At 42.1% G+C, this 23,240-nt stretch overlaps 1 protein-coding gene across 2 annotated transcripts in view; it reads right to left on the bottom strand.

Moving 5' to 3' along the window:
• Positions 1-2,138: 2,138 nt before the first annotated feature.
• The window catches only part of LOC120940617 (cadherin-6-like), a 516,101-nt gene continuing 494,999 nt past the window's right edge, over positions 2,139-23,240 (bottom strand). For both annotated transcript variants that reach the window (XM_040353572.1, XM_040353571.1), the window contains one exon: positions 2,139-3,850. In XM_040353572.1, the coding sequence (XP_040209506.1) occupies positions 3,360-3,850 (491 nt within the window). In that variant the 3' untranslated portion in view covers positions 2,139-3,359. The remainder of the gene's footprint in view (positions 3,851-23,240) is intronic.

The following is a 23,240-nucleotide window of genomic DNA, read 5'->3' as shown; positions in this document are numbered from 1 at the left end:
ACTGTAGTCCACCTCGCAAGCTTCCTGTGATGGGGTGACAATGCACAGCACTGCTCCTAAAATTCAAAGCACCCTTATGCAGACTGGGTCAGCTTGCTCTACAGTGGGATGAGAAGACATTGCAGGGGATATCAGCATTTTCACAGTTGATTCACGGGCATGTGGATGGCCACACTTAGTCCTGCCCACTACATTTTTTCTCATGGCAAATACTTTCTGAATTGACAGCACTGCCTCTGCTGCTAAACCTTTCCACTCTGAGGTGTAGTGTCTGGAGCATGTGAGGAATAACGAGAGGAGGATTTGGCTTACCTAAGAGGCGGTACAAGACATGTTTTAAACTTTATGAGGCTTGTGCATCATGGTAACTGGATTTGGAACCTGATTAGACTGCCACGCAGGAGTCTTTAAATGAACACAGAAATATAGAGGCTGCTATCAGAAAATTTTAGTTTGCTGGCTCTTCTGTTAATTAGGTGGCTTCAGCTCTTTCTGAGTCGTTGACCTAGAGCAAGTTTGAAGATCATAGCAACTTGCATAATCAGGAAAAGGTCAACAATATCAGCCTCCATATCTTGGCAGGACATTGGCATTAGGTGAATGCTTAATTTAAACCAGTAGTGAGCAAAGTCAAAAGGATGTCATAGGTCAAATTACCATATTTTTCAGCATTTAACACGCACAGGCATATATCACGCACCTTCATTTTAAGGCGAAGTTTCAGGAAAAAAATGTAATTTTAAATAAAGAACTTAGAATCAAAATAAGGGTGAGTGCCCATCAATGCAGCCTGACCAATTCCCATCTGCAGCCTCATAATTGACCATCAATGCAGCTTGATCAATGCCATCTGCAGCCTCACCATTGCCCATCAATGCAGCTTGATGTATCATCAAAATTGCCCATCAATGCAGCTTAATGTAGCCTCAATGCCGCTTGATTATTGCCCATCTGCAGCCCCCCCGTTGCCATGAATGCAGCCTGATCAATGCCCATCTCAGGGAGGGATGAGCACCATCAGATTACATACAGCAAGAATCTCCTGTTTACTCGGCGGACTCTTTAATACAAATTCCCACCTCCTAGACCGGCTTCTATGATAGACAGAACACAGGTCCAATGCGGGCCCAGGACATGAGACTTCCTATTACAGAGGCCGCTAAGTAAACAGGAGATACCCGGTGTATGTAATCTGACGGCGCTCGTCCCGCCCCCCTCCACGTTCTCTCCGAGGCAGCCCAAATTGCAGTATCGGTGTATAACACGCACACACTATTTGCAACTGATTTGCAGGGTGAAAAAGAGAGTAATAAATACAGTGGGGTAGATTCAGAAAGCAATTACGCCTGCGTATCCATAGATACGCAGCGTAATTGCTAAGTAGCGCCGGCGTATCTACTTTCTGTATTCAGAAAGCTAGATACGCCGACTGTAGCCTAAGATACAACTGGCATAAGTCTCTTATGCCGTCGTATCTTAGGGTGCATTCTGACGATGGCCGCTAGGTGGTGCACCCGTAGTTGTCAGCGTAGAGTATGCAAATTGCATACTAACGCTGATTCACAAACGTACGCACGGCCGGCGCTTGTTTTTTATGTTGTTTGCGTACGTTGTTTTCGCCGTAAGGCTGCTCCTGCTATTAGGAGGCGCAGCCAATGGTAAGTATGGACGTCGTTCCCGCGTCGCGATTTTCAAAATGTACGTCGTTTGTGTAACTTGTTCGTGAATGGCGCTGGACGCCATTTACGTTCACGTCTAAGCCAATGATGTCCTTGCAACGTCATTTACCGCAATGCACGTCGGAAAATTTTCCTGACGGAGCATGCGCAATACATTCAACGCGGGAACGCGCCTAATTTAAATGATTTACGCCCCCTACGGGATCATTTAAATTACGCGTGCTTATGCAGGCCCCTTTTACGAAACGCCGCCGCAAATTACGGAGCAAATGCTTCGTGAATGAAGCGTAGCTCCAGTAATTTACGGAGGCGTAGCGTAAAAACGATATGCTGCACCGCCGTATCAGTGCGCACCCCTACCTGAATCTGGGCCAGTATTTTCCATAACACACTGAGTGGGCAGTGATATATAACATCCACTATAACAAAACCCCATAATAATTCATATTACATACGCAGTTTATATCAAAACAACGGCTTTATAATTATTTAAATAAAACAAAAATTACACAGAAATCATACCAAATAGCTGAAATTAACACTGATCAGTAGATAACATGTATGGTCTCATTAATGGTAATAATACTGTTCATATCCCAGTTTTGTTTATAAAACATTCAGAACAAGCCTGTCCAAGAGGTTTCATTCTTGTAACACATTAGTCAAATTATACAGCAACAATATTTGAAATTTTTGGTGTATATAAACTGCAGGATGTGTATCCTGTTAAGTCCCTTATGCAACCTCTAATACTACCTCACCTAGAACAATAGAAACTGTAGATAATTTTCCTGTTCCTACTCTTCCTGATCAGACTCTTGTTATATCTTTATAGAATTCTACAACACTTTCGATGATGTTCAGTACAGAGACAATGTCAACCTATTTTTGTATTTCACAAAGTTTTACATTTGACAGCCGGTATTGCCTTCTCGCAGCTGTTTAAGGGAAAAGAAAGGATCTCTTTCTAAGTGATTCAGTAACAGAAATATCAGAATGTGAAAAAAGTCCAGGTGGGTCTTCTTTTCAAACTGAGACACAACACATTCAGAGGCAAAATGTCAACGGTGAAGCTTGCCAAACCAGTGAGTTCTAAAAGATTTGCTCATTACAAGTTAAAATAACATTAAATATCCACTTTCAGTTATTTTGTTTGCTTTGATCCTTTTGATGACTTCATACATAACCACTGGGTAAAGAGGAAGACCCTCTTAAAATGGCTAAGTAGATTTTAAGGCTTTTAGCCAAACCAATACGGCTAATATTTAAAAATCTCCAAACATCATAATCACATGACATTCAGTGGGTTCAATTGCCATTGGTGCACAAAGGAACACGTGATTGGTTATGATAACTGAAACAAATAGGTATTTTAATGAGAGTAGACTGTGTACAAATATTGCTCCCCCTCCCTTTCCTAGTGTTTATAAGACTGATTAGATAAAGAGGGTTGACTAAATTGTGGTAATATATAAAAAAGCAAAGCAACAAATGAAAAAATGCCTCTTGGAAGCTCATAAAGTCTACTATAAAAAGTCTTCGACAATAAATCTGCACGATTTTCAAATATTAAACAACTGGATGAGCAGATGGCTCAGGTAGAGAGCCACCCATGTAGGTACTCCTCATTTTTTTAAATGCTGTTTTCTTTTCAAAACTGGAAAGCAAAAAGGCAATATATTATGAGTCTTTGTCACTGTCTGCACCACTATACATATCTGCTAGTTTTTTAAAACGTGGCCCCCAGTCACTCAGATAGTCATAGTCCTGATCACCATCTGTAGTGACAGATTCCAGGGAACTTAGAGACTCTGCCACTGACCCATTGCCTTCATATGCGTATGTTGCTAAGGAGTCATAGGGGGGCGCTGTTGGATCCAGGTCATTCTCCTTTAACCTTTGGTTGATGAAATCTCTGACATCAGTGTTGTCTCTTGCCGATGGAGTTCGACGTGGAAAAAAGAGTGTTTCTGGAACAATATCCCTGCGCAATTTGCTGTCTTCTATGGCTTCAGGGTTCCTCAACGTACCAATATCAAAAGCTTGAGTGTCCTCCTCTCCACCTCCTTCATCATTGTAACTCACAATGTTATCCCTTATGTCTTCTTTAGAAACAATCAAAGGTTCTTTCTTTCTCTGTCGCCTTAATGCAGCAAATAGGACCACGGTTACTGCAAAAAACATGAAACAAGAGTATATTATTCTGTCTTGTATGTTATGCTAAATATAAAAAAAATAACAAAAGGATTGCAGATGCATAAACAATCCTCAAGGGCATATAATGAATTTGTGCTTTTTTACTAAATGCTTTTCAGAACTGTGTTTTCTACAACAAAAGACAAGCAGCCAAAAAAAACATAGAGCTGTCTGCAGTTATCTATGGTTGTTTAGAAACACAGTTTTTTTTGTAAAGGCAAATACAGTAGGCTGTTCACTTTGCAAGGGGATTTTCCCATAGCTTGGTAATTGTCGTTGAGACTTACTTTACAAGAACACCCAACCAATGACGTGCAAGGGCATAATTGGGTGAAGGAAGTCAGCAGTTTTTACCTAATTAATAGAACTAAGGGAAATTCCTTTGTAAAGTGAAAATTATCTTGGAAATTGAACAACCTATTTGGGTTTAATATATCATAACCCAACTGTATTTCCTTTAAAATATACCCTCGAGGCATATTTCTGATTGGACACAATGAACGCACAAATAGAACAAAGTAAAATAATGATTTAAAAAGTCATGGCATGGGAGAGATTCAGCAAAAGATTGCTTGAACCTCATTTTAACCAATTGTGACCATGGACAGACATCTCACTAGAGCGCGGGTTAGGGAGACACTTAAACATCCTAATAAATGGCGGTACCTGCTATTATATACCTTGCGACCCCACCAATAATCAGAAATATAAATTAATGCAACAATGAGTATTTTTTGTAAACCCCAACAATTAATTTCTCTTATTTGCTCCCTTTTGGTCTGTTAATTATATCATTGGAAGTTTTTTTTTTTATTTAATCTTTCTTTAGTATGTTTTGTTCTTTACCTATAACATATTATTAACATTTCCTAAGAACATAAAACATTGATACATTTCTATTATTATTTGTATTGTGGGTGGTGGCCTCTTCGAAAGAGACATAACATAACAGAAAAGAAAGAAATAAAAAAAAAAGATAGGGAGGATATTAAGGGTGGGTATAGGGGGGGGTGGAAGGCGGACATGGGATGTAATAAAATGTGTGTCTTCTTGTGAAAATAAAAATGTGTTGTGTTTTAGTGTTTTCTTTCTTCTTCATATTCTCCCTTTCCATGTATGTGTCCTTTTCTAATTTCCTAACTGTGTTTAATAATTAGTTCCGAAAAAAAAATGAGAGTGTAAAGCCTCATACACACGACCGAGGACCTCGACAGGCGAAACACATCGTTTTCCTCGTCGAGTTCCTTGTTAGGCTGTCGAGGAACTCGACAAGGCAAGTTTCTCTATTCCCGTCGAGGAAAAAGAGAACTTGCTCTCTTTTTGGCTCGTCAAGTTTCTTGACAGTTTCCTCGACGAAAATGTACACACGACCGGTTTCCTTGGCAAAAAAATATCTCCCAGCAAGTTTCTTGCTGTTTTTTGCCGAGAAACGTGGTCATGTGTACGAGGCTTCATACGTGTATTCACATGTGTTCCTTTTTTCCCTTACGAATACTTTTTCCCTCCCTTTTCCCAATCATCCCTGTGTATTTAAATGTGTTTTCTTCCTTGTCTAGTTTTCTCTACCCTGTCACCCTTCATCCCTATCTCTCTTAAAAAAAATGTATAGGGGAAGAGAGGGGAGAAAAAAAATTAAAAGAAAAAAAATATAAATGAGGTGGGTCGTTGGCCATCCTCCCTTATCCTTTTCACGTCTCATACCGGAAGTGTTTTAAGTGTGAAAATATACCTGATGATACATACAGTAACCCGTCCCCAGTGTAAGAGGGACCCCAGTTTATTTCCAACACATGCAGCTGATTCTGCCTTTACATACAGGTTAGCAGAGCAAATTTTGCCACACACTGTTCACGTGCATGGATATCGGTCCTAGGCCTCTCCTCCTCCTAATCACTGCACCATTAACCCCTTTACACCTGGAGTACTCACACACAGGCCTATTTTTTTTAAAGTTGTCCAGACTGAAGCTCTAGACCTCCCAGGGCCAATGAGCCATGAGGTGCTGGAACACCTGCCGCATGGTACATGAGGGCGTTCTCGCTCACCATTAGGAGATCCATCACCACCTACTCCAGAGCCAACCACCCACTCCTTTTCCCCCCACCACCACCCACTCCAAAGTTGACCAGGTTCACATTAGTAAAGCAAACCACTTTTTACCCACAGGTATTTAACACACTACTTCCATTAGAACACCACACAGAGGCATCTTGTTTCAAACATAATAGTTTCAAGCCATATAACAGTGCACAATGATAGTATTTACTCAGAAGATATAAGAAGATATCAGTCCATAACTTGAGTTCCCTGAAACATCCTCTACCTCTCAGCTGACCTCTCCTTTATAAGATGCCAGGTCATATATAAAATGTCCCCCAACGTCAGCACTCCTCCACTAAGGGAAGCAACCCTTAATGGGGCAATCTATCTGCCTACATCCTTTTTCCTGATGCAGGCTAAATTACTTTATCATTAGACATCTGGGAAAAGAAAAAATGCCAGTAGTTAAGCAATAGGGAAATGGAGGAAGATTGATTATTGCTGACCACTCTTATTAACCAGCTGATGAAATAGCAACAGACTGAAACAACATAGGTAAAAAACATTTAGCACCAATAAATGAAAGCAAAATAATTTTAAAGCATGCAGACCTGTCTTTAAATTATGTTACCAATTTATTTGTATCCCAAATGAAATGCCTTGAACTAAATCAAGGTACTTTTTTTCAAATTGCTTCAGTACTAGAATTGCTCCTACATCTTTTTATTATGTTTTATGCGCTCCCATATATTGCCTGGTGATCTTGGGATACTGTTCCATTGTAGCTGTATTTCATACTTAAATCTTAATTACTGCAATCCGTGTATGTGTATTTTGACTTACAGAATGCAATTGCCCATGATGAAGTGGTAAATTACTTGCTTTATTTGTTGTGTTCTACACGTTAGCACGTTGCCATTACACCACTAACAACTGGTATAAATACATACTGTTCTTCTATTTCTATTTCAATTAATATTATAATATTATTGTGAACTCTTTTCTTCAATATTGAGTGTTGAAAAATGGAGATTTAAAGAGCTGCCAGCCAAAAACTTACCAACAGAGTTGAGTTTTTAGCTGCTTTTCATCTAGACAAAAAGCAGAATGACTAATGGCATGAAAGCTGCAACATAATTGTCCTATCGTACTTAAATAGGTGCATTGATTCAAAGGAACTGCACAGGAGACTTAAAATAGACTATGGTATAATTACACTGCTGTACTGAAACAACCCCTTACCGTAAATTATGCAGAAATTTTACAGAAGGCTGGAAGTACAGCACTGGTGATTTCTGTGTGGTTCTAGGAGGAAATCGCTTTTAACTGCAATAATGCAGCAATGAGTCTTTTGGAAGGATTCCCAGCTTGGTCATTTTTGGATGCATTCCTTGAAATTCATCATAGTGTTATATGGGTAAATAATATAACATTAGAAGCTATTGAAATGTTATTAATGATATACTTTGTCATGGTGCCATTTGAGTTAATAGGAACACTATTGCAAATACACTGTTGTTTGATACTGAGTTAAGGCTAAATTCTAGACAGATATAAAAGAAAGCACACAACAATGCAGCTTTGTATTCATAAATAAATCATTAAAATATTTTTATACAGCAAATAGCCTCTAATTCTCTGTGCAGCATTATGTAGACTGGGAGAAGAAGAGGAAGAAATGGTACCAAGTCAAGTCAACTGCATGCAAAAATGCTCACTAGGAACAACCTGAAGTGAACAGGGGGCCAAATTCTCAAAAAGTCTGCCTAACTTAAATTTCAGCAGTTAAGTTACACTGACTTAAAATTTCTACCTAAGTGCCCGATCGTCAAAGCACTTAGGTAGAAATTTCAGGCCGTGTAACTTAAGTGCCGCCGTCGTAAGGCGGTCCTCCTCTCCTGGGGGCGTTTAAAATTTAAATGAGGCGCGCTCCCGCGCCGGCCGTACTGCGCATGCGTGTGACGTAATTTTCCCGACGTGCAGCGCGCGAACGTAATTAACGCCGGGCGGCTTTGAGAATTTCGACGGGACACTAAAGTTGCGACGGGTGAAAAAAAAAGACGCGCCGGGAAAACAAATAATTATAAAAAAAAATGACAGCGTCGCTCAGCATGCATTCCTGAGAGGGAGAACTCCATGCCAATTTTTAAAGAAAAAAACGGCATGGGTTCCCCCCCCAGGAGCATACCAGGCCCTTAGGTCTGGTATGGGTTGTAAGGAGACCCCCCCACGCCGAAAAATTGACGTAGGGGGTCCCCCTACAATCCATACCAGACCCGTATCCAAAGCACGCTACCCGGCCGGTCAGGAATGGGAGTGGGGACGAGCGAGCGTCCCCCCCCTCCTGAGCCGTGCCAGGCCGCATGCCCTCAACATGGGGGGGTTGGGTGCTCTGGGGCAGGGGGGCGCACTGCGGGCCCCCCCACCCCAGAGCACCCTGTCCCCATGTTGATGAGGACAGGACCTCTTCCCGACAACCCTTGCCATTGGTTGTCGCGGTCTGCGGGCGGGGGCTTATCGGAATCTGGGAGTCCCCTTTAATAAGGGGGCCCCCAGATACCGGCCCCCCACCCTAAGTGAATGGATATGGGGTACATCGTACCCCTATCCATTCACCTGGAGGCAAAAAGTAAAAGTTAGTAAACACACAACACAAGGCTTTTTAAAATAATTTATTATTCTGCTCCGGATGCCCCCCCTGTCTTCGTTATTAGCTCAATTACCAGGGGGGGCTTCTTCTTCCACTCTCCGGGGGTCTTCTCCGCTCTCCGGGGGGGGGGGGGTTTCTTCTTCCGCTCTCCGGGGGGGGGCTTCTCCGGACTCCGGGGGGCTTCTTCCATCTTCTCCCCTCTTCCGCTGTTGACTCGGCGAACCCCGGTTCTTCTGCAGCTCTCCGGTGCCTTCTTCTTCAGCGCTGGCTGCCTGCTATGTTTGTGTGTTAGCTCAATTAGTAACAGGCAGCCGGCGCGGTCTTCTGTGACGTCAGGGTCTTCTGTTCTTCTCTCTTCCGATGTTGACTCGTCGCCTGTTGTCGCTGTAATGATGGAAGCGCGCCTTGCATCACATTTATATAGGCATCACCGTCCCATCATGCTCCGGCAGGTACCCACGTGGTGGGTGCACGTGGGTAGGCACCCACCACGTGGGTACCTACCGGAGGATGATGGGACGGTGATGCCTATATAAATGTGATGCAAGGCGCGCTTCCATCATTACAGCGACAACAGGCGACGAGTCAACATCGGAAGAGAGAAGAACAGAAGACCCTGACGTCACAGAAGACCGCGCCGGCTGCCTGTTACTAATTGAGCTAACACACAAACATAGCAGGCAGCCAGCGCTGAAGAAGAAGGCACCGGAGAGCTGCAGAAGAACCGGGGTTCACCGAGTCAACAGCGGAAGAGGGGAGAAGATGGAAGAAGCCCCCCGGAGTCCGGAGAAGCCCCCCCCGGAGAGCGGAAGAAGAAACCCCCCCCGGAGAGCGGAGAAGACCCCCGGAGAGTGGAAGAAGAAGCCCCCCCTGGTAATTGAGCTAATAACGAAGACAGGGGGGGCATCCGGAGCAGAATAATAAATTATTTTAAAAAGCCTTGTGTTGTGTGTTTACTAACTTTTACTTTTTGCCTCCAGGTGAATGGATAGGGGTACGATGTACCCCATATCCATTCACTTAGGGTGGGGGGCCGGTATCTGGGGACCCCCTTATTAAAGGGGACTCCCAGATTCCGATAAGCACCCCGCCCGCAGACCCCGACAACCAATGGCAAGGGTTGTCGGGAAGAGGTCCTGTCCTCATCAACATGGGGACAGGGTGCTCTGGGGTGGGGGGGCCCGCAGTGCGCCCCCCTGCCCCAGAGCACCCAACCCCCCCATGTTGAGGGCATGCGGCCTGGCACGGCTCAGGAGGGGGGGGGGCGCTCGCTCGTCCCCACTCCCTTCCTGGCCGGCCGGGTAGCGTGCTTTGGATACGGGTCTGGTATGGATTGTAGGGGGACCCCCTACGTCGATTTTTCGGCGTGGGGGGGTCTCCTTACAACCCATACCAGACCTAAGGGCCTGGTATGCTCCTGGGGGGGAACCCATGCCGGTTTTGAATTTAAAAATTGCCGTGGAGTTCTCCCTCAGGAATGCATACCAAATGCCGTCGCTGGAACGGGCCTTTACAATGTGTGACTAACTTTCCACATTATAAAACCAGCCCTAGTTTTGCGCAGGCAAATTCGGAACTTACGCAGAAATCACAGTGCTGAAATGCTTTGAAAATCTGCTTAAGTCCTCATTTGCATACGCAAAGCTGCATTTCAATGAGAAATGCCCCCAGTGGCGGATGCGGTACTGCATCCTAAAATCTGACCGTGTAAGTGTCTTACACATGTCAGATTTTCTGCCTAACTTTGGAAAAAGCCTTTTGAGAATCGTTTCCAAAGTTAGGCACAGGGATACGCAGGCTGAACAGCAGTTAAGTCTGCGTATCTCTTTTGAGAATCAGGCCCAGGGTGTGCAGAGAGAAGACTTAATCAGTCAAATTTGCTTTATTTAGTGTCTAAAAAAAAAGGATGCAGGAAGTGTGATGGCAGCACTAAACACTTTATTTTATTTAGTTGTGTGTCTAGAGTTATGCTTTAAAATATTGGAATTTTACATGTGTTTAGTTCTTTTCGCATTTTCACTCTGTAAAAGCTATCCAGCAAAAATACCAGCAATGTAAGTTCGGACAAACTATACACAGATAAGGGTGTTCATGGTGGCCAACTTTTGTTACCATGGTTTAAACTTTTATAAGAAAAAAAAACAATTACTTCCTACTTTTGTCACTATCACTTTTGGCAGCACATAAAAAGGAAATCATATATTGAATATTCTCATTTTATTTGTTAACTGCATACACTGATCAGAATACTCATGGAGGAAATCGGTAAATCACTACTGACAGTTTTTTGGTGCTATGGCCCTTTAAAATGACCTATGCCAGATTAAAAAAATCCCTACTGCCCATGTTTCCTGACACATGCGGCAGACCCAGGCAGTTCCTAAAAGTGCCACGTTTACAAAGTAAGCATTTAATGCATCATATTACAAAGTAATTATCTCCAGTTCCTAGGTAACGAAACTGGAAGTGATCAAGACCAGCAATAGATGGAGAAAATTTCTTTCCTGCAATCATGGAAAGAAATTTGGTTGATTTCCCCATCAACACAGTGTTGACAGGGAATACCTCCCGAGGAGCCATTGGGGTGGATTTACTAAAATTGGAGAGTGCAAAATTTGGGGCAGCTTTGCATGTTAGCCAATCAGCTTCCAACTTCAGCTTGTTGAATTAATCTTTGACAAAAAAAACTGAAAGCTGATTGGTTTCTACGCAGCCCTGAAACTGATTTTGCACTCTCCAGTTTTTGTAAATGAACCCTATTGTTTTCCCCAGGAGGATGAGGGGGGGGTGGGGTTGGGGTGGTATAAACACAGTGATTGTTGTTAGCGGCAATGACAGCCGCTGGCAATAATTGCATGTAGAATCCGGCAGGCTGGTTATACCCAACTTAATCGATTGATCAACTTGGGTACATTCATCTTGTCCATACATGCTTTGAATCTTGGCCAGCTTAAGACCTTCTCTAACTTGGCATACAAAGACAGGCAGAGTGCCTGTCCCTGTATATAGTATACCAGTGCAGCATATTTGCCACCACTACCCTCTCCCTGTTACTGTTTTTTTAAGGATGTTATATTGGCTAAGGAACTGCTCACTGCCTGCTGTCAAGTGGAGCAGACCTGATGGGTAGCTAGTGTACTCCCCGTGTACAAAACTCCCCACTGCTGCGCTGTCTGATAGGTGCAGTGCCAGGGAGGAAATACAGCTGAACTGAGGCCATTTATCATGTGGAGGCACAAAAGAAATCTAATGAGTGTCTTAAACACTCTTTGTGAATTCCCCTGAATATATTTTATGGCAAGGCTATCTTAGTATGCTCAAATTTAGTGCTAGCCTATATGAAATCTGAACCCAATAAATTCACATATTAGCTCATTTTTGTAATGCTGCCTCTCTTTATAGTTCAGAGAAAGTCTTTGGTGGGCTACATGTAAACCCCATCTATACTTATTTACCTGTGCTTGTGATATTGGGGGTTATTTACTAAGACTGGAGACTGCAACAAAAAAATTATGCATCTTTGCATAGAAACCAATCAGCATCCAGGTTTTATTGCAAAATCTTAATTGAACAAGCTGAAGTTAGAAGCTGATTGGCTACCATGCACAGCTGCACCAGATGCTGAGTGCACTGGTTTTAGTAAATCTACCCCACTGTATCTCCTTTCCAGTACTGCTATCCATTTAAAGCTCGGGGCCCGGATTCAGAAAGGATTTACGATGACATATCTCCAGATACACCGTCATAAGTCCAAATCTGTGTTGTCGCATCTATACGCCTATTCAGGAAGGCATTTAGGTTAGAATTAGTCCAAGAAACGACTGACGTAAGTCTCTTATGCCGTCTTATCTTGGGGTGCATATTTACGCTGGCCGCTAGGGGCGCTTCCGTATATTTCCACGTCGAATATGCAAATGAGCTAGATACGCCGATTCATGAACGTACTTGCGCCCGGCGTATTAAAATACGCTGTTTACGTAAGGCGTACGACCGGCAAAACGTTACCCCTCATAAAGCAGGGGTAAGTCATGTTAAGGTATGGATGTCGGAAACGTCGGAACAGCGTCGTATTTTACGTTGTTTGCGTAAGTTGTACGTGAATGGGAATGGGCGTAGGTTACGTTCACGTCGACTAAGCATTGAGCCGGCGAAATTTACGGAGACAATTTGAGGTGATACTGAGCATGCGCCGTTCGTAAGGGGCGTCATTTACGTGGGGTCACGATTCATTTACATACAACACGCCCCCTACCAGACTACTTTGAATTACGCGGGCTTACGCCGGCCCATATACGCTACACCGCTACGTAACTTCAGGTGCAAGTTCTTTCTGAATACAGTACTTGCCTCTCAAAGTTACGGCGGCGTAGCGTATATGAGATACGCTACGCCCGCATATAGTTACGCCATTCTATCTGAATCTGGGCCCATATGTTCATCTTTTCTATATGCACTCAAAGAGGAATAACTTTGGCAACAAAATAAAGCTCCCAACCACCAAATCGACTGAATAACATAAATTACCTCCCTCTGTGGTTTCCTGAACCATGGGCACCTCATTTACAATCTAGCTATTGTTATAATTTGGCAAAATCCCATGAACTGGACTGCAGGCTTTTAACATTGTGTTTGACAGTTACATTTAAGTTATCCATTTTCATTTACCAGCCGAAAACACATTCAGGTATTTGTCAATCAGTCTTTATTAGGAAGGGGAATCTGAAGAAGTCCTCATACCTGCAGATCAAGCATTCAGCCCGGTATTTGGGATAACAGGTCAAAAATTAAAATCACAATCTATTCAACGGAATGGGAAACCATCAAATTATAACCCTATCTATGAACAGATGGGGGTCATTAAACACACTGAATAATCTTCTATCCAAGTTGTTTATTATAGTTGATGTGGTAAAATTTGGAAAAAGAGGTAATTTTCTTTCTATACAGAGTATGATTAGTGACATACTGATCTTTATTATCTAAAGATTGAAAAAATAAATGGTTCTACATGAAAGTGTTTTTGTGATCATTTCCTAAGGCTGGCCAAAATCATAATTTTAATAGAGCACTTCTCACTTTCAGCCTATATGGGTTTAGATAACTGTATCCAAAGCTTCCTACGTGACAGTTTAAACATGTCCCAAATCTAGTTACTAGGTGATGCAGCAGCCTCATAAAGGAAAAAAAAAAAAAACGTTATTTACCTCACAAGTAAGGCACATTTTCCTTCATTTGTGAGCTACTTGGAGGGTTATTAAACCCAGTAATATGAAAATAGTTTAGCAGCCCCCCCACAGTGCCCACAGCTTATAAATCTTTTTTTTTACATTAAATACTGCCACTATATACCTTTCTGTATTTGTATACCACAGTCACATGATAAACTGCACAGTTTCTCCAGGGCTGAGAAATCAGGAAGCAGGAGATTTCCACTACAGCCTGTATACACGCCCACATGTGCAATGTCAATATCATGTGACCTTGCTAGCTCTGAGAACAAGAAAATGTTCTTTTCAGCATAAAAGACACAACTGAGCATGTGCAGGTCGGCTACCCTGCATGTGTTAGCCGACCTTCCCTAGATAGACAGTGCAGGAGGGGGAGGATCTATGCATACAGGATAAAACTGCCTTTTTACATAATGCAGAGGATTAACCACTTAAGTTCCACAGTGAGTATAACAAGCACGCTATGCTGCATATACAGACTGATTTTACTGTTGTAGGTTTAGTAATACTTTAACGTGGATGTAAACACACTCTCATCCTTTTTAAACTACTGCCATAGTGCTGATCTATAAGGATATAGATGCCTCCTGCATGTATCCTTACCTGTCAAATGTCTCCCCTCTGTCTGTTATGAGAACTGAAAAACTGCAGATTTTATGGGTGGATCTGTTGTCTGGAGCTCAGTGGGAGGAATTGTGATGTCAGTAGAATCCCCGCCCACCTCTACACTCCCCTTTTTAACCACTTAAGGACCGCCTAACGCCGATATACGTCGCCAGAATGGCATGGCTGGGCACAATCACGTACCTGTACGCCCTCTTTAAGTGCCCAGCCGTGGGTCGCACGCTGTCATTGATCGTCTGTTCCCTGATATAGGGAAAGGCGATCAATGATGTCACATGTCCAGCCCCGCCCCTCTACAGTTAGAAACACATATGGGGTCACACTTAACCCCTTCAGCGCCCCCTAGTGGTTAACTCCCAAACTGCAATTGTCATTTTCACAGTAAACAATGCATTTTATAGCACTTTTGCTGTGAATTTGCTGTGAAAATCACAATGGTACCAAAAATGTGTCAAAATTGTCCGATGTGTCCGCCATAATGTCGCAGTCAAGAAAAAAATCGCTGATCGCTAATAAAAAATGCAATAAAACTATCCCCTATTTTGTAAACGCTATAAATTTTGCGCAAACCAATCGATAAACGCTTATTGCGATTTTTTTACCAAAAATAGGTAGAAGAATACGTATCGGCCTAAACGGAGGACATTTTTTTTTATATATATTTTTGGGGGATATTTATTATAGCAAAAAGTAAAAAATATTGAATTTTTTTCAAAATTGTCGCTCTATTTTTGTTTATAGCGCAAAAAATAAAAACCGCAGAGGTGATCAAATACCACCAAAAGAAAGCTCTATTTGTGGGGAAAAAAGGGCGCCAATTTTGTTTGGGAGCCAAGTCGCACAACCGCACAATTGTCAGTTAAAGCGACACAGTGCCGAATCGCAAAAAGGGGCCTAGTCCTTTACCTGCATATTGGTCCGGGTCTTAAGTGCATTTTTTCCTGTGTATTCCTTACACTAAATTCTGCTATGATCACTAACATCCAGTCAAAATCGAGAAAAGTAACCACATGAATTCAGAAAAGGAGTGGGGGGTGGGAATTAAAAAATAATGCCTGGCTCAAGCTTGTGCATGAGATATGTAAATAACCTATCATTCACAGCAAGGGGGAAGAACAGACACAAGTTTTCTTCAGTTGTCCGTTTATCTCACTGAAAAAAGAAAAAGGATTGCTCAGAGCTGGATTCACTCGTGTGGCAAGACTGAGCTCAGATGATAGGAAATCTTATACTCTACATTGTGACATAAAAAAAAATGAAAATGTCGGGTTTACATCTACTTTAAGATTCATTTACTGATTGATAAGCTATGGGATTTTGATTTAGCATTGCCAATTCAGATAACCATATCCCCTGCAAAATCTTTTCATGTTTCCATATTGCAATCAGACAGAGCCTATGTGAGGGTGACAACACTGCTCTGATTTTAGGAGCAATGCAGCAGCATTGTTACTCCACCATAGGAAGCCGCATGAGTTGGATTTCACTGGCAGTTTCAACAGTTTTTACTTTACAGGGTAACTAAAATAAAATAGAAATGCAGATGGGCTTACAATTACTGTAAGTGCTTCAACACATATTTTTTTTAACAGAAGGCCATAGTTTTACTATAAAATGTTGTAACGGCTACCCAGCTAGGGAGAGGGTCTCAGCCGTTGGAGAAGTCCTTTTCCCTGGCAAGCTGCGATATGCAAGTACCGCCGGTATCCCCGTCCAATAGATCCAGAGAGAGAGAGAGAATTCCCCTTCACGAACGAGACAAGGCTACGTTGAAGGGTCAAACAAGACTGACTTTATTTTCCAGTACACAGCACACTTTTATACAGAATTTGGAACATCCCACCCCCAACAACCGCTTTCCCATTGGTCAATTGTAAAGTATATACAGTCTTCACTCAGGTCCTCCTTGACCATGCAAATGAGGACTTGAAATAGTCAACAGAGATTGGTCCAATAGCTTGGATAGAAAGACTTGTGTATTGAGACAGAAGCCCCAGGGGGTAATCAATGTACACAATAACCCGGTCTACTTAATTACTACCTCTGAGAGGTTACATTATTTTAGAACAATACAAATTCCCTTAGCGTAAACACATACATCTTCAAACACACATTCTAAAAGTAATTTAGAGGAGATAATTCTCTCCTAGAGACATCCCGTCTCCGACAACCGCTCTCAACCTGCAGAATACAATAAAAGGTATTTCACAAGACGGCTCCACTTAGCATTTCAATAGACTGAGCTAAGCATTGAATGGTCATTGTCCTATTGACCTAGTCAGGACAAAATTAACCACTTGTAATGTGTCCAGTACCTTCTGCAATGAACTGTCAGTAATGTCCCATCTTCTGAAATACATAGTTCCGTTACAAATGTATTATAAGAAAAGACAGTGAGACACATTCCTGTCAGGACATAATTTTGCTGCCAAAAGTACTGCCCTGGGGTTGCCTCAATATTCAAATCTCCTATAAGATGTGTTCCACCTACAGCCGGTGCGTCCTTTATCTCCAGTCTCCATTTGGTCTAGTTTTATTGGACAGCAATGATTTTCTTCTGGATGAGGGCCTTGGCAACAATATGTTTTTTACTCTAATAATGGCTGTGTAAAATTGTCCTCTGACACTATGCATACGAATGTACTCTTATACCCCTCATCTCTTTATAATCCTCACATGTTTGTCTTTTGTGGGGTTTTGGGCTGATACTTCTGTACAAATATTCATAATACTGCTATATTAAATATTGATGAGAATTATGCTACATTTACAGCCATAATAGTTTTTTTTTATAATAGCAAGTTTTAAAATTTGTCAAAATAAAAGGGGAAAAAATACTTTCAGTGGGAAAGGCTTTGCCTTTCATTTATTTTTATTATTTTCACAATGATGTTATAACTCTGCTATGTTACATATAAAAATTCAACTTGTGTGGAATTCTATACTCAGGATTTGATGAATAGATTTTAGGGTGCATATCAACGGTTTTGCCAATTAAACAAAGCAAAACATGGGGAAAATTGAAAATGCATTATTTTTTCATTAAATCGGATGAATTTAAAGCAGTAGTAAAACACAAAAAACCCTGCAAAGCAATGTCATAATGTGCTAGTATACATTACATACTGGAACATTATGAGAGACTTACCTTAAAAAGAAGCCCTCTAGCATCATGCTGCCACCGCTAAGAGAGCTTCAAATCTTCTCCAGGTCTTCCTTCTGGGTTTCCGACCTCCAGCACTGGCTCTGAAGGTCTGGCGCAGTATGCCATACCTTTAGAACGCATGTGTCGGGGACGTCACCGGCTGCATGCACTCAGAATATTTCCTAAACAGTGCAAGTTTAGGAGATAGTCACATTAACTACAGGTTGAGCCCTGTACACACGGCCCAGAATCTCATCAGGAAAAAACGTTTTTCCTGACGAGATTCTTGGCAAGATTCTCTTGCCGGACGAGTGTACACACGGGCCATTGAAAAGAACCGCCGTTCTTTTGAATGGCACGAACGCGGTGACGTTATCGACTACGACAAGCATGCGCTCGTCACATTCAGTGCCGTCGCCGCCATCTTGCTTCACCCTACCTATGCCTTGGAAGCTTCCGCACATGTGTCAAAGTCATTTTGAGCATGCACGGGTTTCCATGCAGAGGTAAGTATACACACGCTTAGGTTTCTCGGCAGGAAAACACAGGTTCTCTATTTTTCCCGTCTAGATTCTGGGCAGTTTTCTTGATGAGAAACCTCAAAGCCTTTGTACACATGCACGGTTTACCCGTCAAGAATGCTCTGCCAGCAGTTTTCTTCCTGGTTCTTGCTGAGAAAACCTTGTGGTGTATGAGGCTTAAGCCTTATTACAGGCTTACCTGTAGATAAAAGATGAAAAAGTGGGTTCATTACCACTTTAACTAGATGTACAGAAAAAAAAAATGGGACGGGGTACAGATAATTAGGGATTTGTTTGAACACGTGAACACCGTTAAAGTCTATGGGACACGAGCGTGAAAATTTTAAAAGTGCTAATTGTAAAGGTTAATATGCAAGTTAATGTCATAAAAAGTGTTTGGGGACCTGGGTCCTGCCCCAGGGGACATATATCAACGCAAAAAAAGTTTTAAAAGCGGATGTTTTTTCAGGAGCAGTGATTTTAATGCTTAAAGTGAAACAATAAAAATGAAATATTCATTAAAATTTCGTACCTGGGGGGTGGCTATAATATGCCTGTAAAGGGGCACATTTTTCCCGTGTTTAGAACAGTCCCTGCACAAAATGACATTTCTAAAGGAAAAAAGTAATTTAAAACTACTCTATAATGAATTGTCGGAATTGTCGGGTCCCGGCAATACAGATAAAAGTCATTGTGAAAAAAATGTGTGGGGGTCCCCCTCAAAATCCATACCAGACCCTTCAGGTCTGGTATGGATTTTAAAGGGAATCCCACGCCAAAATAAAAAAATTACGTGGGCCCCCCCCCCAAAAATCCGCTGGGAAACCTGGTGAGTATACGGGTGACCCCCACCCCCCTCTGATGCCAGGGGTAGCCCAGACGTGTCATCATGTGGCCCTGCCAACAGCTATATAACAGCTGTCACAGCAGTAGACGCCTCACTCGGCGGGAGCTGCCCATGGAGGCAGAGCTAGTGCGGTGCTTTTTTTCCTCATTCCGGAACTCGAGAATGGATTTACATCGCTGGAATTTTTATAATATTTTAACAAAGGACTTGTCGCAAGCTGTCTCCTGTGTTGTTTTTACCATTTTTGACAGTTTTTTGGTGAAAAGGTAGGGGTACAATGCACCCTGTTATCAATTCACATAGGGGGGGCCGGGATCTAGGGTTCCCCTTGTTAAAAGGGGGCTTCCAGATTCCGATAAGCCCCCCGCCCGCAGACTCCCACAACAACCAGGCAAGGGTTGTGGGGAGAGGCCCTTGTCCCCATCAACATGGGGACATGGTGCTTTGGACCCCAAAGCATCCTCCCCATGGCGTCCCCCACGCCATTTTTTTTTTATTTTGGTGGAAGGGTTTGGTATGGATTTTGAGGGGGACCCCTACGCCATTTTTTAAAAAAAAATTGGCGCAGGGTTCCTCTTAATATCCATACCAGACCTGAAGGGCCTGGCATCGAATTTGGGGGACCCCCACGCAATTTTTTTTAACATTTTGGTTTGGGGTTCCCCTTAATATTCATACCAGACCCAAATGGCCTGGTAATGGACTGGGGGGAACCCATGCCATTTTTTTCAATTACTTTTATCCATATTGCCAGGACCCGACAATTCATTATAGCCGCGAGTAGTTTTAAATGACTTTTTTCCTTTAGAAATATCATTTTGCACAGGGACTGTTCTAAACACGGGAAACATGCGCCACTTTACAGGCATTCTATAGACACCCCCCAGGTACAAAATTTAAAGGAATATTTCACTTTTATTGTTTCACTTTAAGCATTATTAAAATCACTGCTCACAAAAAAACGGGGGTTTTTAAAACTTTTTTTGCATTGATAAATGTCCCCTGGGGCAGGACCCAGGTCCCCAAACACTTTTTATGACAATTTCATGCATGCAAGCCTTTAAAACGAGCACTTTTGATTTCTCCCATAGACTTTAAAGGGTGTTCCGCTGCTTTCGAATTTGCCATGAACACCGCAAATTGTTCACTATTCGGCGAACATGTGAACACCCGATGTTCAAGTCGAACTTCAGGCTCATCCCCACAGATAATACATTATACAAATGGTTTACATCAACAGTATGTTCGAGCACTATGGGCCAGATTCAGAGAGAACTTACGCCGACGTATCTGTTGATACGCCGCGTAAGTTCTATGATGCGCCGTCGTATCTATGTGCCGTATTCTTGAAACCAGATACGCCTGAATTCTGCCTCCATCCGACCGACGTAAGTCTCCTACGCCGTCGTATCTTGGGTGCATATTTACGCTGGCCGCTAGGGGCGCTTACATTGATTTACGCGTCAAATATGTAAATGACCTACATACGCCGATTCACGAACGTACTTGCGCCCGTCGCAGTAAGCTACGTCGTTTACGTAAGGCGTCTGTCTGGCGTATAGTTATTCCTCATAAAGCAGGGGTAAGTCATGTTAGGGTATGGACGTCGGAACAGCCGTCAAATTTTACGTTGTTTGCGTAAGTCGTACGTGAATCGTGAATGGGGCTGGGCGTAGGTTACGTTCACGTTGAAAGCATTGAGCCGACGTATCTTAGGGAGTATATGCAACGTGATTCTGAGCATGCGCGCACATGCGCCGTTCGTTCGGGAATTCATTTACATGGGGTCATGGCTAATTTTAATACAACACGCCCACTACCTTCCTAATTTGAATTAGGCGGGCTTACGCTGGCCCATTTAGGCTACGCCGATGTAACTTAGGGAGCAAGTGCTTTGTGAATACTGCTCTTGCCTCTCAGAGTTACGTTGGCGTAGCGCATATGAGATGCGCTACACCCGCACAAAAATACGCCCCTGTCTCTGAATCTGGCCCTTAATGCTTGAAACCCCAGTTAATTTCTCACGCAGATGTAATAGCTTTACACAATGGTGGCAGCTGTGTTTCAATTCAGAATATATGAAGTTTCATATTAGCTTGCACATATATGATGCAGGGTGATAAGAGTAAAGCTGGCCATATACCAGTGAGTTAAAAGAAAAAAAAAAACTGACCCAGTTCCCCCATCCACACAGTTGGGGTGAATGAGGGAATCCTCCTTGCTGAGCCATTTATTCTGCCAGTGGACTTCCCCACTGTCAGAATACAGTGATCAGCCCTGCATTATAGCCCGCAGTGGTGATCGAGTGGCAATTTTTGTACACGGTCAACAGATCAACTTCTGTTCAACTGCAGTGGCCATTCATTGATCAAAATTTGGCTGGTACAATCATTGTAAGCAGCTCTAATAGTGTTAAATGCTTTAAAACTTGATGGACTTGTGTGTTTTTTGAACCTCACCTACTATGTAACCATGTAAGTATGTTTGCCTCATCCCTGTAAACTGATACATCTGGAAGGGAGCTTGTTCTTTTGAAAAACAGATGTACTGGCTGGATCACCAATTTAAAATAGAAGAAAGATAGCCTAAAAAAATTAAATTCATGCAGCAATCGTATCTAAGTATTAGTAATAAATTATTGCTTTTGGGTTTAATACTGTTTTAAGCAATTCATTCTATTACCAATGCATTTTCCTTTATATAAGTCAGTGTTATCTTTTTTTGTCTAATAAGTAGGTAAGCAGAAAAGGTGCCAGAAAGCAGTAATACTGGACCAAGAAGCAACAGGGTGCTCTTCTTAACTGATAGAAAGATACTATATGCAGCAAAAGAAAACCAGCAAATGTTACAAATCCTTTGGAAAGTCAAATAGTAAACATACAGTATACCACATACTTAGGTGTTTTCCTGTAGTTCAATTTCAAAGGACACTGACTTGATACTGTGCTTGAAGCATGAATACCCTTTAAAATCAAAACACTGATTTTTTGTTGTTGTTGTACTGCCTTAACAAAAAGCAAACAAAGGCATATCAAGTCTTAAAAAAATCAGATAACACAATTTGGGACAGAGTACTGCAGACGTCCATCCTCATAAGCATTCTCAAAATGGTCACTGATAGGCTGTGCTTGATGTTATCTCCGCAGTAATTTGCTGAATAATTGGAATTCAAGTAGCCTTTTCCCCCCTCTATCGAGTGGCTAAACAATGCTAATTATTTAATCGAATCAGTTTGAAAGCAGCACACAGTCTAATTTGCATCTATCTGTGCTCTTTTTATTGGCGCAGGAATTAGTAAGACTGTCACATGGACAACACTTTATTGTTCTACACTTATGTATAACTGACTGGCAGTATGTGCAAATTCCCTGTGTTTTCTTTATTTATCAGCAAAGAACAGCTAATCTCTCTTGCTTATGACAAAGATGGTACTTAGAAATGCAAGCCACGTCTCCCTCCACATCCTCTGTTTTCTAGACTACAGACTATATTTTTGGTTTTGCACCATTCAACTCTTATTTTAATTCAACAGAGAAATTAGGTTTTGAAATTAGAATATCGTCAGCGCTGGCAGATTGCCATTGTCCTTGTATCTGTTTGCCCAACACTGTCCCTTATGCCCTGCCTGTTTCTTTTCCACATAGCCGTTCACTGGCACGCAGTAGAATAATTAACCGTTACTACATCCAGGGAGGAACTGTTGCTTCAATTACACTAATAAGAGTCCACAAACCAGAGAGCCGTGTGCTAAAAGTTGACGAGCAAATGAAAAGACATGTCAGAATTCTAATATATTCTATTTGTATCTTCTGTTTTCTAAAGCTCACTATTGCATATGCCGCGTTATCCGCTACACCAGAGCAGAAAGGAAAGATGTGATAAAAATATGGCCTAATAAAACCAATATATGCACGCTGTAAAATCAGCGGCTGAAGCATAGAGAAACATGTCACAGTGAACAATTGTGCCTTTGTATTTCATATTAATGTGCTCCACTCCTGAGTTTATGTTCGAAATGCAAAAAAGGGGGAAAAAAATTAGCGAAGAATGGGAAGGACTTACACAGCTGGCATATAAAATGCCAACATTCTAATTCAAAAAGAAAGGGCAAAAAGGAAAAAAAAAGTTCTGGTTGCCATGCCACACCTGTAACTTTTTTATCAACATGGTAACATTCCTTTGAAGGCGATAAAATCAAACTAGCTCATATTAGGAATAAAACGGCAAGTAAACCTTCTTTGAAAAGTTAGAATGCATTACCCGTCTGAAGCCTTTGTTAAAGCAAAAATAATCATGAAGCAGTTATAGCA

The sequence above is a fragment of the Rana temporaria genome, chromosome 5 (assembly GCF_905171775.1).
Source record: "Rana temporaria chromosome 5, aRanTem1.1, whole genome shotgun sequence".
Taxonomy (NCBI): Eukaryota; Metazoa; Chordata; class Amphibia; order Anura; family Ranidae; genus Rana; species Rana temporaria.
The sequence above is the reverse complement of the archived record's forward strand: the minus strand, read 5'-3'. Positions and strand labels throughout refer to the sequence as shown.